The sequence below is a fragment of the Taudactylus pleione genome, unplaced genomic scaffold (genome assembly GCF_031769625.1).
Source record: "Taudactylus pleione unplaced genomic scaffold, aTauple2 ptg000082l, whole genome shotgun sequence".
NCBI classification, from domain to species: Eukaryota; Metazoa; Chordata; class Amphibia; order Anura; family Myobatrachidae; genus Taudactylus; species Taudactylus pleione.
The window spans coordinates 8,076,493-8,091,135 of NW_028284484.1; the positions used below are offsets into that span (position 1 = coordinate 8,076,493).

General features: G+C 40.0%; 1 protein-coding gene across 2 annotated transcripts in view; it reads left to right on the plus strand.

Annotated features, from left to right (window-relative positions):
* Nucleotides 1-12,890, plus strand: part of FAAP20 (FA core complex associated protein 20) — a 36,136-nt gene extending 23,246 nt beyond the window's left edge. For both annotated transcript variants that reach the window (XM_088468240.1, XM_088468238.1), the window contains 2 exons: nucleotides 9,651-10,381; nucleotides 11,726-12,890. In XM_088468240.1, the coding sequence (XP_088324366.1) occupies nucleotides 9,651-10,381; nucleotides 11,726-11,798 (804 nt within the window). In that variant the 3' untranslated portion in view covers nucleotides 11,799-12,890. The remainder of the gene's footprint in view (nucleotides 1-9,650; nucleotides 10,382-11,725) is intronic.
* Nucleotides 12,891-14,643: the final 1,753 nt, after the last annotated feature.

Consider the following 14,643-nt stretch of genomic DNA (forward strand, 5'->3'; position numbering starts at 1 on the left):
GCCCTTTAGGCCTTCCTCTGGGGGTGTGTTAGCATATGTGCTGGTTCCTGCTTGTATTTATAGGGACAAGGAACCTTTGATTGGTTCTTGTTGTCATCTATCCAGCATTGTTGTTCCAAATGGTCTTTCAAAGTGGCCATTTTGTTGAAGATGTTCAGCATGGAACAGGTTAATCAGCCATTTTGGGTGGGATATTCTTGATGGAAAATGCAATAAAAATTTCAGCATAATATTACGCGTTTAACAAATAGTTGGCTAACCCCTACGTGTAGCAGGAACTTATTGAGCCTCAGCTGTGTTTATTAGAGCCCAATTGCATTTCTCTGATGTTTATTGGCGGCCACAGGACTCACCAGGTGCTGTGTTCTGTCTCCTGGGACCTCACACCTATGCTGATCCTTTTAGAGGTTCTACACGACCATCTCTATTTTATACAATATATAATGGAGTGTACACGGAGCGGTTCTCTGTTTATATAGGAGATATATGTAAGTAAAGGCCTTGGAAACTATATATAGGATCAACAGATTATTAGGGGAACACTGAAAAATACCCCATTACCCATTTGTTAGTGGAGGCTATAAAGGGTCACACACACTATGAATTCCATTAAATAAAGTTGCCTAGAAAACCACAATCCCAAACATTCCAATTAATAGGTCCTAAATGTGCGCTGGCCCAAATGACAATTAGAATCTGGTTGTTAAGGATTATTGCGGCACCTCTGGTACATACCTGTTTTTTATACATATGCATCAATAAGGTTTCAATCAAAGACGTTCCAAACATTTTATTCAATTCAACAAACTCCTATTTATATTTTGAGCTTCTTTTAACAGTACGATAACATAATTTTACATATATTTATGAAAGAACTAATGCCCTGCCCCAGCTTCGCACGGGAGCAGTTTTATCTCGCTACAGCCTCCTACTTCTGATAACAACCTATGTCATGTCACCAAAGCCTCCTGCTTCCTACTTCTGTCCCTGCATCTCACACAGAATCCTATATCTCACCACAGCCCCTTGCATCTCACCACAGGCCCTTGGTTCTCACTCCTTCTTACCACAGCCCCTTGCATCTCACCACAGGCCCTTGGCTCTCACTCCTTCTTACCACATCCCCCTGCAACACTGGCCTCTGCTTCTCACGCCAGTCCCCTGCATCTCACAAGTGTCACCACTACCCCTCCTGTAGCTTCCCTGCAGCTGGCCGGGGCCCGACCACTGGGATGTGCTGGGAAGGGCAGGAGGATCATGGATGAGAGATTTGTATTGCAGCTACCATAAGCAATATAAGCAGCATGTCCCCGGGGCTGGGGCACTTGTGTATATTTCCGCGGCCTCCATGTGCACCCCTCCCCTTCTGTCGAACTTGGTGATGAGCAATATCCTCTTTGCACAATGTACCCTGTATTTCCTGGTCTTCCGGTTGAGCTTCTTCGCCGTGGTGCCACTGTCACATAATAATAGCACTGTCATCCATGGGAGATGCCTCTTGTTCAACGAAGGAGTGTGGCTGAGCTGGAACATCACGCTTCACGGTGGAGGCGTGGTGACCAGAGTCCGTCTGCAGGTTAAGCGTAGAGATGGACATCGGAATCCGATGTATACTAACATCAATGTTTTTGTTCCGATGGCAGTTGTTTTACCATTTAATGGAAATCAATCAATGGTGTTCCCATGTGTTTTTTTTTTAATTGCTGATAGCTACAGTATGCCTCTCCTGGCTACTGTCCGAGAAAAAGACAGAATTTGGCGCTAATCAAAGCACTTGCTAGGAACAAATGCAGCAATACCTTTCAGAAAAACAGAGAAAACAAATATATAAACTGCGCACCTTTCCTATAGTAATCAAGGCCTCAAGTGATTAAATAAATAGGTACATTTATTAAAAAACATTTAGAAAACCATATAAGTAATAATACATACAAAGAATAAATAAAAAAATCGATAGATAGGCAAGAAATATTCCTATTGAATAATGGACATATTAAAGAGTCCAATTGACTGCACCACAAGGGTTAAAAAATGAGTCTCGTATCACCTCAGTTAAAATGTAAGGCAATATAGCAATTTTAGTCATCAAACAGTGTTTCACAACCTGCTTGTACACACAGCGCTTGTGGAAGGCAGGTCTAGCAGCCTGTGTTGTAATATATCCCGGCCAGTGGTGACTTACTATAAGGCAATGCAGCAGTCACAGTCATCAATCATGTTTTGATAACCAGCTTATGTAAACAGCACTTGTAGAAGGCAGGTATATCGAGCTGTGTTGTACTGTATCTCAGCCACTGCAGACTTACTTGGAGGCGTAGTTTAAAATCCAGATTTGGGCTTTAAGGCAGCGATATAATCCAAGCTCCAAGTAAATTGCTGCTCGTGTAGACAAAGCCCCTTTGTCCGTATGGTGCAAGGAGTTCCCTGTGTGGTCAGCGATAAACCGCATGTAAGTGCTGTGTGCCGTACAGAGATACTTGGTTGATGGAGCTCCAAAGCAAGATTTATTTATTTGTTTTCTCTGCTTCACTAAAATAGACACTGCCTGGCTCCCTTTTTTCACAGATGCATGGTCCATACACCTAAACCGCCCTCGACCAATGCTGTATGGAATAGTGAAGACCCCATCAAATTCCGCCCAGGGATTCAAGAGATTATCCTGAACGAAAAAAAAATATATATATATATATCATGTTATGAGGACTGCTCTAGAAAAATAAGTAAACAATAGCATCAACTAAAACCAAACAGCTAAGTGTGACTCTTCCTTCAAATATGCATTTTCACTTTCTTTTACATCCTAAAAAAAACACAGTAATGACTAAAGCTGGGTACACACTGACAGATACATTGGCCGATCAATTGATCGGCCAATGTATCTGCTGCCTGACGTCCAGTGTGAACGTCTGCGTTCACCGACATCACATTGGCTGTGCTCCATGGACAGATATGTCTGCAGACATATCTGTCCATCGGCAGGTGTCCGCCCGTACAAACACCGCCAGCTGTGAGGAGGGGGCGGGACCCGCCCGCCAGGACCCGAGGGCACACGCAGATGATGGCCGTTCAGTGTGTATGAACGACCATCATCGGCAGATATATCTGTCAGGTGTGTACCTTTACACCTGTGTGGAAATCTTATCTGCTGCTTAATCACACTGAAATTCAGAATGTGACATGTTGTCTTTGTTATACATTGTTGAGGTGATGAATTAAACCCAATACGTTATAGGTCACGGGCAGAATAAGAATCAATAGACATCAGATTAAATTGTAATGATGTATTAAGCGCGTCTGCTCAGGGATTTTTAGTTTCTAGATGACGGACACTCTAGGAGCATGGTTATTACTTGAACAGATTGTGAATACGTTCTATTGAAAAAAAAAAAACTGCATTACTTAAGATGGCATAGTACATTTTTTCCATTCTCGATACAGTAGATTGCAAATAAAAGCCTGTTTCCCAAAATAATGTAGTTAAATAACAATTTATATGGTACTAAATGCTTTCCAGCTGTATTGGCACACATGGTTTTTGCAAATTTGTCCCATTTAAGTAATTTTTTTTCTTTCTTTTCTTTTTTCATTACATTCTGATGATTAGGGTAATGTCTCTTAAGTATTTCTTTTTTACGGTTTCTATGGCTACAGTGCTTTTATTGAAAAAGCAGTGCCTTCATCTTTTGGGTAGGATACAGACGACTTGTGGAGCTTCGAAAGGTACCATCTGCTGAATTAAAATATAACTTAGCCAATCTACAATAACACAGTGTTTGTATTATTGGACTGGAAACAAGGTTTAACCCTGGTTTATTTGAGTTTAGTTTTGTGTCATTGTATTAGTCAGTATTTTGTGCATCATACTGGCTGAACACTGCTCATTTTGGGATATGTACACACTGACATTTGCATTGTGTGTGCATATTTTTATTTTTGCTATGGCGAGTTATAACTCAAGTAAAAATACATATGAACTACATTACGTCAATGTGTGTGCTTAATGTTTTTTATGTATAGATGCAGTTTTAAGTGCGTTCAATCTGTGTTTTTCAAATAGGCGTCTGTAGAACGTTAAAAGTTGCTGTGGTCTTCTTCAAGCCGAATGCATATGTGAAAGCTTTGGAATTTCATATGTTTGCATTGTGCTTTCATACAGACGTGTCCTCAGACACTATTGCTGCAGTCACATCAAACAGCCCTTCTCAGGGAGCCTGGACTAGTGCGAATCTGCTTGCAACAAGCTTGTTTTTCATGTAGTTTTTGCCCAAGTAAATGCAACAAGCAGCTTCACATGACTGGACTGATTAATTAGATGTGCGACACTTGTATATCTGTGCGCGATTGTGTCTGAATCTGTATACGACGTGCTCGCAACTATTTTCTACGCCAATTCCATTGTGCTTTATATTCAGAATCAGTCGCACACAGATATACAAGTGTCACATATCAAATGAATCAGTACAGTCTCCTGAAGCGGTATGTCACACGTCTCACGCCGCATGGCATATTAATGCGAAGTGTATGAGGACACATCTGTAGCTATAAATGTAAAGTTTTGAACTGCACTGACCTGTATCAGAAAAGGAACAAAGTTTTAAATAGAAATGAGTGTGACAATGTTGGCAAATATGTACAGTATAATTTAGTACCATGTTTATTCTTACATTAATTCACATATACTCATTTTGAACATATAATTTTGGCAACTGTGTGTATGCAGCCTTTGGGGGGAATTCAATTGTTTTGGGCACCCGTTAATTGTCGCACCCAAATAGACTGGGTGTAGCCGCTTATAGCGGCTAAACCCGCCTGAAGTCCTGGTTAGGGCGCCAAACAGCAGTTTGTAAACTCCAAACCAGGACTTTTCACACGTTTCTGCTTTTCACTTCAGGAGGGGGCAAGCAGAATTGCTGTCAGCGGCGGCTATTGTGTCCAACAGGTGCAACAATTGAATTGCTCTAAAGGGCGCCCATGACTGACAGCTGCCGGCGCAAACCATTGAATCGCCCACTATGATTTTGTTTTATAATGTGTGATTTCTTTAACAGCTGAATAGTGCTTTCAATTTTGTTTTCTTATAGTTGAGGTTGGTAGGCTAGTTTGAATTTGGTTACTAAAGGGCAGGTTAATATGGATGAACATTATACATCCCTGTGCCAGATTATACAAAAATATGTAAATACAAGAGCTGCATGGTAATGTGCAGAGAGGGGTGTTTAGGAATACAGTAATGCAGATATTGCAAACAAGGAAAATGCGATTAATGATTTTAAGCAAATTTGTATTTTTTTGTTTTAATTTGCTGTGTTTAACCATTTTGGGAGTTACATCAGGCAGAAAAAACCCTAAAATGTATATGACATAGAGGAATAACAAAGACCACATTGCATATATTCTGACAACACCACAAGTATTCCCAACTTACACATATCAAATGGCAGATGAGATCTGGCAGGGCGTGATATAGACAGTAAACCATGTGACTCTGCTTGCACAGTATGTCTGTTTTTTTGGCTGAAATTGCGTCTTCGTCACAATGTGATGCAACTAGGATGCACCCGGAGACTGCACTGATTAATTTGATATGTGACACTATATATCTGTGTGCGACTGCGTCTGTAAATGAAGCACAATGGAACTTTGCGTGGGAAATAGTCGCGGTCGCTGCATCCTAGCACTTTGTATACATATTCAGACCCCGTTGCACACAGATAACAACAGGTATCACGCATCAAACTAATCAGTGCATTTTTGTCTGATCAAAACCCAAAACAGATGCTTTCTGCAAGCACGGGACCTGGCACGCCGAGAGGGGCTATTTAATACAACTTGAGCACCAGTGTATGGACATGTGTATTTTCTCAAGTTTTTTTTTCTTTTTTTGTTTTAGCACATTTCCAGATATGCATATGGCAGCATTTCATTGTTTAGTTTAATGCACATACTTGATGTGAGGAAGAGAGAGGGAAACAGTCTGAATACAGTCATTGTACTTGTATAAAACTCTTATATTAAAATACACTGATGATGGGGGCCCCTGTTCTGGATTGTAAATGGACACAGGGTCAGGTCAAGTTGGTCTTATTCAAGGCAGGAGGTCAGCATGCTGAGGACATCCAAACACAAATCAGGACCTTACAAGATCAGCATCAATTTGATGGCTCCTGTGGCAAGATAAATTGTAAAGCACAGTGGAATATGCTGGGCTATATAAGTAGCTGTTAATAATAAAACTAATAATGAGAGTTAAGGCGCCCCTACATTTGCGATAGATTGGGACAATTCCCTGTTTTGCAGATGTTTGTGGCATAAAATCGCCAATTCCAACCAAAAAGTGATGTGAATCTGTAAATCAGGTTGTCCAATATTTTGGATTTCACTTACCAATTGGGGCTGTAGATTGCTAGTGTATGTTAATAATCAGCCGATTGGTCGACTGTCTCTAGTAAACATGATGAGCCTTTCAAGATTGTCAGATCTGCCTTTCCTGAAAAAATCTACAAATCACTGAAAATTATTTGTAATGTATGGGCAGAGATTGGTGGTTTGGGAATCTTTGCATTGGGGGGGGGGGGGAATCGCAGAATTTGTAAATATATTTTTTTGTGGTTAATTATGTACGGGCCCATTTTAGGTTTATTAATCTTGGTGGGGATAGAGTGACCTGGTGCACATCAAACATCTAAATTAGATAGAAGTAGAGGGGAAATGTAACGCCACTTCTCATTCGCTTTCTTTCATTTTCAGACTAGCTTAGCTTTTAGTGTAAGCTGGGTACGCACGTAAAGATTTTCTGTCCAACCATCCAACTAGTTGATTGGTTGGAATGAAAATCTGGTAACGTACAGTATGGGAGTAACTGATTTATCAGCAGTTTGCTCCTAAATGCCAGAAAACAAATGAAAATGGTCGTTCAGACACGTTTGTTAAATGTTTGATCTAAACAATTTGTTCAAACAACAGTTTTTATGTCCATTTTCCGGCATTTGGGAGCAAATTGCTGATTGTCACTTGCTTTTATACCTTACCAGATTTTCATTCCAACCAATCAACTATTTGGATGGTTGGACAGAAAATCATTACGTGTGTATGCAGCTTTAGAGATGAAGCTTTTAGTGGATTAACTGCTTTTACAGACTAAAGGTAAGTTCCCATTTCCCATGGGTGCAGCTGAGAGCTGCAAAGTTGTGATTTCAATACATAACATTACGATAAAGGGGGGGAGATTCAATTCTTAGCAATGTGCTGTAGGGGGTGATCAGAATATTGGCTCCTCATGAATAGTGGTGCATAGGAAAATTAGCAAAGTTACTGGTTATTAATTATTTGGGATGTGTGCATATTGCCAAGAATTGAATTCCCCTCTAAGGGGCATATTCAATTAGCCGCAAAGAGTCCCGTCCTTTTCCCCTGCCGGACTTTCCGCCTACATCGCATGTTTTGGGAGAAAACACTTTTTCGTGCACGCGGTAACTTTTTGCCCTATTCAATTCCAAAGGACGCGAAAACGGGACCCTGTGAAACTCAAACAGGCAAAATGCTGTCAGATTTGGGGAAATTAGCCTGACACCCCCAAAAGATGGACTGACATTGGAGATCACTATAGATACCCCGAATAGCCCTGCTGAAGGTATTTGGGGTACTTAAATGCTCTCAATAGCTGCTAATTAACGTCTTTGCACAAGTGGTGAAGAATAGCATTTAGCAGGGTTTTTTTGGTAAAAAGAAGTAGTCCCAGCAAATTTGGGGTACATGAAAATGGGTGCAAGCATGGTTAAAAATTGCTAAAGTGAGGTTTTAAAAACGCACCTTCACCAAGCACCTGCAATAAAAACAACACCTGGGGCATACTTGGGGGACCCCCTGGAGTCTATTTTGCTAGTTTTTAAGTTTGTACCCCAACTTGGAACTTTTTCACCCCCAAAACGAAAGTACTTTTTTGAGGTGAACTAAAGTATTTTTAAAACCTTTTTTTGACGCAGTTTACCTTTTGGAGGACTGTCCCAAGGCTGCAGGGGTGTACCCGCAACTTTACAACCCAAACCCCCAATTCTGCCCTTTTTTTCGCCTGCATTCAGAGGCGAATCTTTTCCGCTGGTTACGGGGCTCAGACTCTTCGCGCCGGCGAAAAGTCTTTGGAATTGAACACGGGTATAAGTTTTCGCCTGGCGAAATGACATCATCGGTGGAAACTTTTGTCGAAAACGGCTTATTGCGGCTAATTGAATACAGGCATAATGTCTTCAGAATTCTGTACAGCTAATAACATATTGCCATTATTACTGAGGATGTGGTTCATTAGGAACCATGTACATGAACTTGGCACATCAGATCTTTGTGATGTCGCTAGTTAATCGTGAATGGACTGTCTGCTTCCCCACTTACAGAAGATGGCAACCTCCACTCTGTGAGGTCAATCCAATTAGGTGTGAATTGTGAGGTGCGAGTGCTATTTTCTCTTTGAGTTCACATAGCGAATTCATTTTGCAATCCAATTGGCAACTCGCACTGAACCAGTCAGACTGAATTAGCATTTTTCCATTCACACCTCCCTGAGGGTGAGAGATGAAAAGGAAATTTGTACTTTAAGGTTAAAATTTTGGGACACTGTGCTGAATCCCTTGGATACCCTCCTAATTACTAATTAGGCAATTGGAAGTTTTCAATTAGCTTAATTAGACCATTAACAACATGTCATTTTTTGGGGTAAAAAAATTGTCCTCAAATTACCCTGAAAATAACTTTTTTGTTAGTTCAGGTTCCCCAAATTTAATTACAATATTTTTTATTTGAAAAATTGTTTATAATTTTTTTTCAAAATTTCAAAGCGACCCAAAATCACTTATTTTTTTTCACCTACTTTTTTTTTGTGCATTTTTTTGTTTAATTAGTTTCAGATTAAACCTAAATAAGTTTGCTTTTTATTATATTTTTGCATTTTTTAAAAAAGCACATCAGCCATTTGACACCATTTAAAAACCTTCAGTACTTTCTTAATGCCTTCTATACGGTCCTGCTAACAAAATTATCAATTTTGGTGGGTCCAGGATGGTCGCCCCACTTTTTACATGCACTTCTCTCGCATCTGATTTGGCAGTCAATTCACAAACCACCGCTGCGAGTACAGCGAATAGGCATTTTTAATATGATTAGAGAATTCTTGGATGCGTGCATTCATGCGAAGTCTGCGAATTTCATTAAACAAACTCGCTACCTTCAATTCGCACCTAATTGGATTGACCCTTTGTGTCATAGGTGCACTTTAAGCTTCCTGGTGTCTGTCTCAGATATCATATCCAAAAATGACACACACATTGTGAATTTTTCACAAGCAGGTGCTAATTTATACTCCAAATGTATTGAAATAAATGCTGACGGCTCAGTGTTTGTATATATAAAACGTGTGTAATATAGAAAATTATTCCCATGTTTCAAAATGTGTGATGTCACAAAAGTGAGGGATAAATCTTTTGTTGAAAAAAGTTAATTATTAATAATAATAATACTACATAATATTGGCCATTGCACCTTACCTGACAGTATTACACAGTGTCTTTATTTGCAACTGGATAACATCAATGTTGTCCACAATGTAAGGCTTTTGAACATACCTTTTTAATAATTAACCATGTAAATCTATTTGTATGTAGATCACTGGGAAAGAAAGGGAGAAGACAGCCAGTGCTGAAGTGTTTAAAGTTGGAGAGCAAAGTTTTGAATGGGTTCCACTGCCGAATATACCGCCTAGTAATACTGCAGAACAGCCCAGTGTTATTTATGCAGAGGTTGCAATCCACCAGCAGAACCCTAAGACTTTATCAGAACCCATTATTGTTACTTCTCCAAAACAATGTCTTCAAGCAGTTAACTCCAAGGAACAATTGTTTGTGCTATCAAACCAAAAGACACAGCCCTGTGCTGAAGGATCCACAAAGAACATCAAGGAGCCAGAAATCTCACACGGTTCCAAAAAGATAGCCAAGCAGCTCCAGACATTACAAAAAGGTTCCACAAAGAAATCCATAGATCCACCGACCTCACGGAAAGCTTCAACAAAGAGTAACGAGCCACAACAATCACAAATAGTTTCTACAAGTAAGATTCATAAGTTACAAGCATCTCAAAAACAGTCCTTTCACTTATGGCCTACTGTTCTATCGATAGAAAAGAACCTAGCTGCACAAAAGATACAACAGGAACACAAAGTAGCGGAGGAGTTTCAAAGAGGAGAGCCACAGCCTAATGATGCTACAATGGTGGATGTCGCAGAAGAGGACACTTCAACAAGATTGCAGGAGTTACGAGAAAGCGTGGATAAGTCGGCAGATGTTGCAGGTTCCTTACAGAACTGTCCCATATGTTTGATGCAGTTTCCCAAGCGGTGAGTATACATTTACTGTATACACCAGTGGTTCCCAAACTGGGTGTTGCGGGGCACTTCCAGGGGTGCCACAAGTTGGTGGTCCAGAACAAAATCAATTTTTTTTATGGTCAATGTGATAGGCAAAACCAGTGCTAGTGGCTGCCAATCATAATATATGTGGACAAACAAAAGTGAAACCCTGTCCGCCATAATATAACTTACCCTAACTATGACATTGGCACAATTTTTACTTCAATTTTATTGATTTTTAATTTCTCTAAAACTTTTTGCCTAGGGGTGCAGTAAAAAAAAATGCTGATACTCAAGGGCGCCGTGATTCAAGAAAGTTTGGAAACCACTGGTACAGTATACACCAAATGCCGAAATGTCCATCTGAGGAAGAATGTGGCACTCTGGAGCCTTCTTACCTCTGTAGACCATATATCGAATAGGATAGACTTAGGCCTGTGTTGCTGTGTACCATATACAGTATAAGGCAAACTTAGGAAATATACAAAACAATGTAGGGCAGACTTAGGCCTGTGCTGCTGTGGACCATAAACAATATAGGGCAGACTTAGGCCTGGGCCGCAGTGGACCATATACAATGTAGGGCAGACTTAGGCCTGTGCTGCTGTGGACCATATACAATATTGGGCAGACTTAGGCCTGTGCTGCTGTGGACCATATACAATATAGGGCAGACTTAGGCCCGGGCCGCAGTGGAACATATACAATGTAGGGCAGACTTAAGCTGGCCACACATCTAAAGATTATCTGTCCAACCAGCCAACTAGTTGATTGGTTGGAATGAAAATCTGGTAAGGAATACAATCAGCAATTGCTCCCAAACGCTGGAAAATGGACCAAAACTGTTTGAACAAATAGTTTCGATCAAACATTTAACAAACTTGTCTGAACGACCATTTTCATCTGTTTTCTGGCATTTAGGAGCAAATTGCTGATCATCAGTTACTCCCATACGTTACCAGATTTTCATTCCAACCAATCAACTAGTCGGCTGGTTGGATGTAAGTTGGTCCAGTGTGTGGCCAGCTTTAGGCCTGTGCTGCTATGGACCATAAACAATATAGGGCAGACTTAGGCCTGTGCTACTGTGGAACATATACAATGTAGGGCAGACTTAGGCCTTTGCTGCAGTGGAAATACATCCCTTAATGACGTGCAGGGACCTGTAGTATCTGAATAGTTGGTGAGCTATAGGTTGCATATGTCTGCAGTGTAGTGTAAACTTTTTATAGCATACTCTATGAAAAAATTGTACAGCACTGATATATTACTATGATGTTAATCCAGAAAATGTTCATAATAAAAACACTTTTTTTTTCCCCTTGCCCTCAGGTTTTCACAGCTTGATATGGACAGCCATCTGGCCCAATGCTTGTCTGAAACAACTGTGGATGTAGTTTGGTAATCTATGGATATACCTATTGAAATCAAAATGACTTCAGCAGCTTTTAATTCATGGATCTTCTGACAATAACCTGCACAGCCTCCCTTATTTTGTTGATTTTAGTGGCACATTCCAGGTAAACAAGCAAGACATAAACCATTGTTAGGGCCTCTGAAAATTATCCAAGTGTAGTATAAATGACATTTTATTCATCATAAAATCAATAGGACTTTACAAAGTCTAAGGACCCAACTCCTCTTGCATATCCTAGGTTTGCATCTGCTGTGACTTTGTGTAGCCCATATATAATATACTATGCAATTAATAAACCAGTTTCTCAAGGATGACAAACAATAGGGTGAGAGCAAAATTTGCTAACTGTCTAAACATTCACTAAATGTAGTAAGAGCTGGATTTACCATCATGCATTGGGGGCTGCTCTTTCAGTCTAGCGCATGTTTCTCAAACTTCATGTTGGACAGTAAAGTAGAATTAAATAATCTGATATATGAGAAGACTAAAAGGTGGAAATGTATAGAGACTCCAAACGAGTGGATAAGTGGAGATGTTACCCATAGGTTATAACTGATTAGTTACTATCACTTTATAGATATTCTACTTGATAAATGCTAGCTTGAAGATGATTGGTTGCGTCTCCATTCTTTAGAAGGTTTGATGCATTTCCCTCTAAGTGTTCTGTGAACATGAGGGGATTTATTTACTAAGCAGCGGTTTTATAAACCTCCCAATTTTTGGAAGTTGTACTGCGTGATATAAATCAGTGGGCCTTTTTTTTCCTACAACGCCATTAGGCAACGCACACAAAAAAAAAAAAAAAATCAGGTGTGAATGGGGACGTGCAGTAGACATTGATTGGTGTCTGCCTACTGACTCTAATGGTGTAAATCCAGCCTTTTTTTCTTTTTTTGTCATTTTTTTGGCCAGAAAAAAGTGTTTTTATGTTCTGGAAAAATGCTACAAGCTATTTTATATTTTAGTTAAGAAACAGGAGTTACTGTGATTAAGCTGACTTTCCAGCTGAAGTTGAAGACTGTGCCACTGTTGTCTGAGCACCAAATAAACTGCAGGAGCTATAACAAGAGGATGCTCACATCGTACACATTACATTAAAGCTATTTGGTGGCAGAACAAGCTTCTCACACGGGTTTCATTAGGTGCACATATTTCTTTTTTTTTTTTTTTGCATTCTGTTTTTATTAGAGGTTTCAAACAAAGAACGTACATCATACAGAAGCAAAACATTATCAACGTGTACGTGTCCAAATGTACGCAAATTAGAAACCACTTTTTTACATTTCAATAAACACATCACACAGTATAAAGAAGGTAAAGTAAAAAGAAAAACTATATACTAAGTAACAAAAAATGGGGGAACAGGGAAGGGTCTTCATGTTTTAAAAGTAAGTGGTTAGCCAATATAAAGAAGCTGCAGTCTATATTACGGGGTAATTACGGCTGGAATCATATAATTTCTATATTCCATAGAGTTTTTGTATTCCAACCATGGAAGCCAAGTATTAGTGAGAATAAAAGGGCTATTGATGGAGAGGGTTGAAGAGTCTTCCATTGACATGTAGTAATCGAGTCTTTGGAACCAGTCCCTACGTGTGGGCGGGTTACAAGAGTTCCAAAGAATTGGAATGACAGCTCTTGCGGCATTACTCAAATGGCGCAGCAAGGACTTTTTGTAGTATCCCAGTGAGGACTCAGAATAATTTATTAACCAAAATGCTGGATCAGTGGGGACAGGCGCGCCTAAAATTTGTTGTGAAACGGAAATGACCTCCAACCAATATTTAGATAGCTGTGGACAGTCCCACCATATATGTAGTAATGACCCTGGAGCCCTAAGACATCTCCAGCAACAGTTGGATTTTGTTGGGAACATGGCATGTAATAGTGTAGGGTGTCTATACCATCTCATCAAAATTTTGTATTGCGTTTCCTTGATAATTGAGCAAGTTGAGCTGCAGTGTGCCTTGAGAAATATTGTTTGCCATTCTTGCTCTGTGAGGGTAATGCCTAAATCTAATTCCCATTTTTTAGCCCAAGGAGGTATGATACAGGAAGGGTTGTTAAGGAGTATCTGGTAGATAGCAGAAATTGTGTGGGATGGATCGGTTGGTGAAATGCAAAGTTTTTCGAAAGCAGTGAGATCTCGACTAGAAACATTCATTCTACCCGCAGAGGACAGGTAATGGCGAACTTGCAGGTATTTCCAAAAATCTGAATGAGGTATTGACCACCTTTCCTGGATATCAAGAAATGCTTTGATACCTGACTTAGTCACCAGCTGGCCAGTCCGAAAAAGGCCTTCCCGCACCCAGTTAGGGAATTGATTAAAATCAATACCAGGGGGAAAATCCGGGTTAGCCAAAAAAGAAGTAAGAGGTCCAAAGCGTGAAGAAATATAAGGGAGATTTCTTAAAGAATTCCACACCGAAAGGGAAGGAGAAATTGTTGGATGATGGAAATCTAGTTTAGGAATGGAAGGAAGCCAAGGTGTTATTTCAGGGGGAAATTTCATGAAGCGACCTTCAAGGGCAACCCATTGCTTCACCTCTCTATATCTAGTCCACTCAAGAATTCTATTAAGGTGGATAGTGTGATAGTATGCTTTGATATCTGGGAGTTGGAGACCACCCAGTTGTTTTGGTCGAGTTAGAAGAGTACGTTTAATCCTAGGTTGTTTCCTAGACCAAATAAATTGCTGAATTAAGACATTTAGCGAACGGAACCAGGAATCTGGAATCTGAATGGGCAAAGACTGAAAGAGGTAAAGCAATTTAGGAAGCGTATTCATCTTCACCACGCTTATTCTACCCAGCCAAGAAAGTTGTTTCAA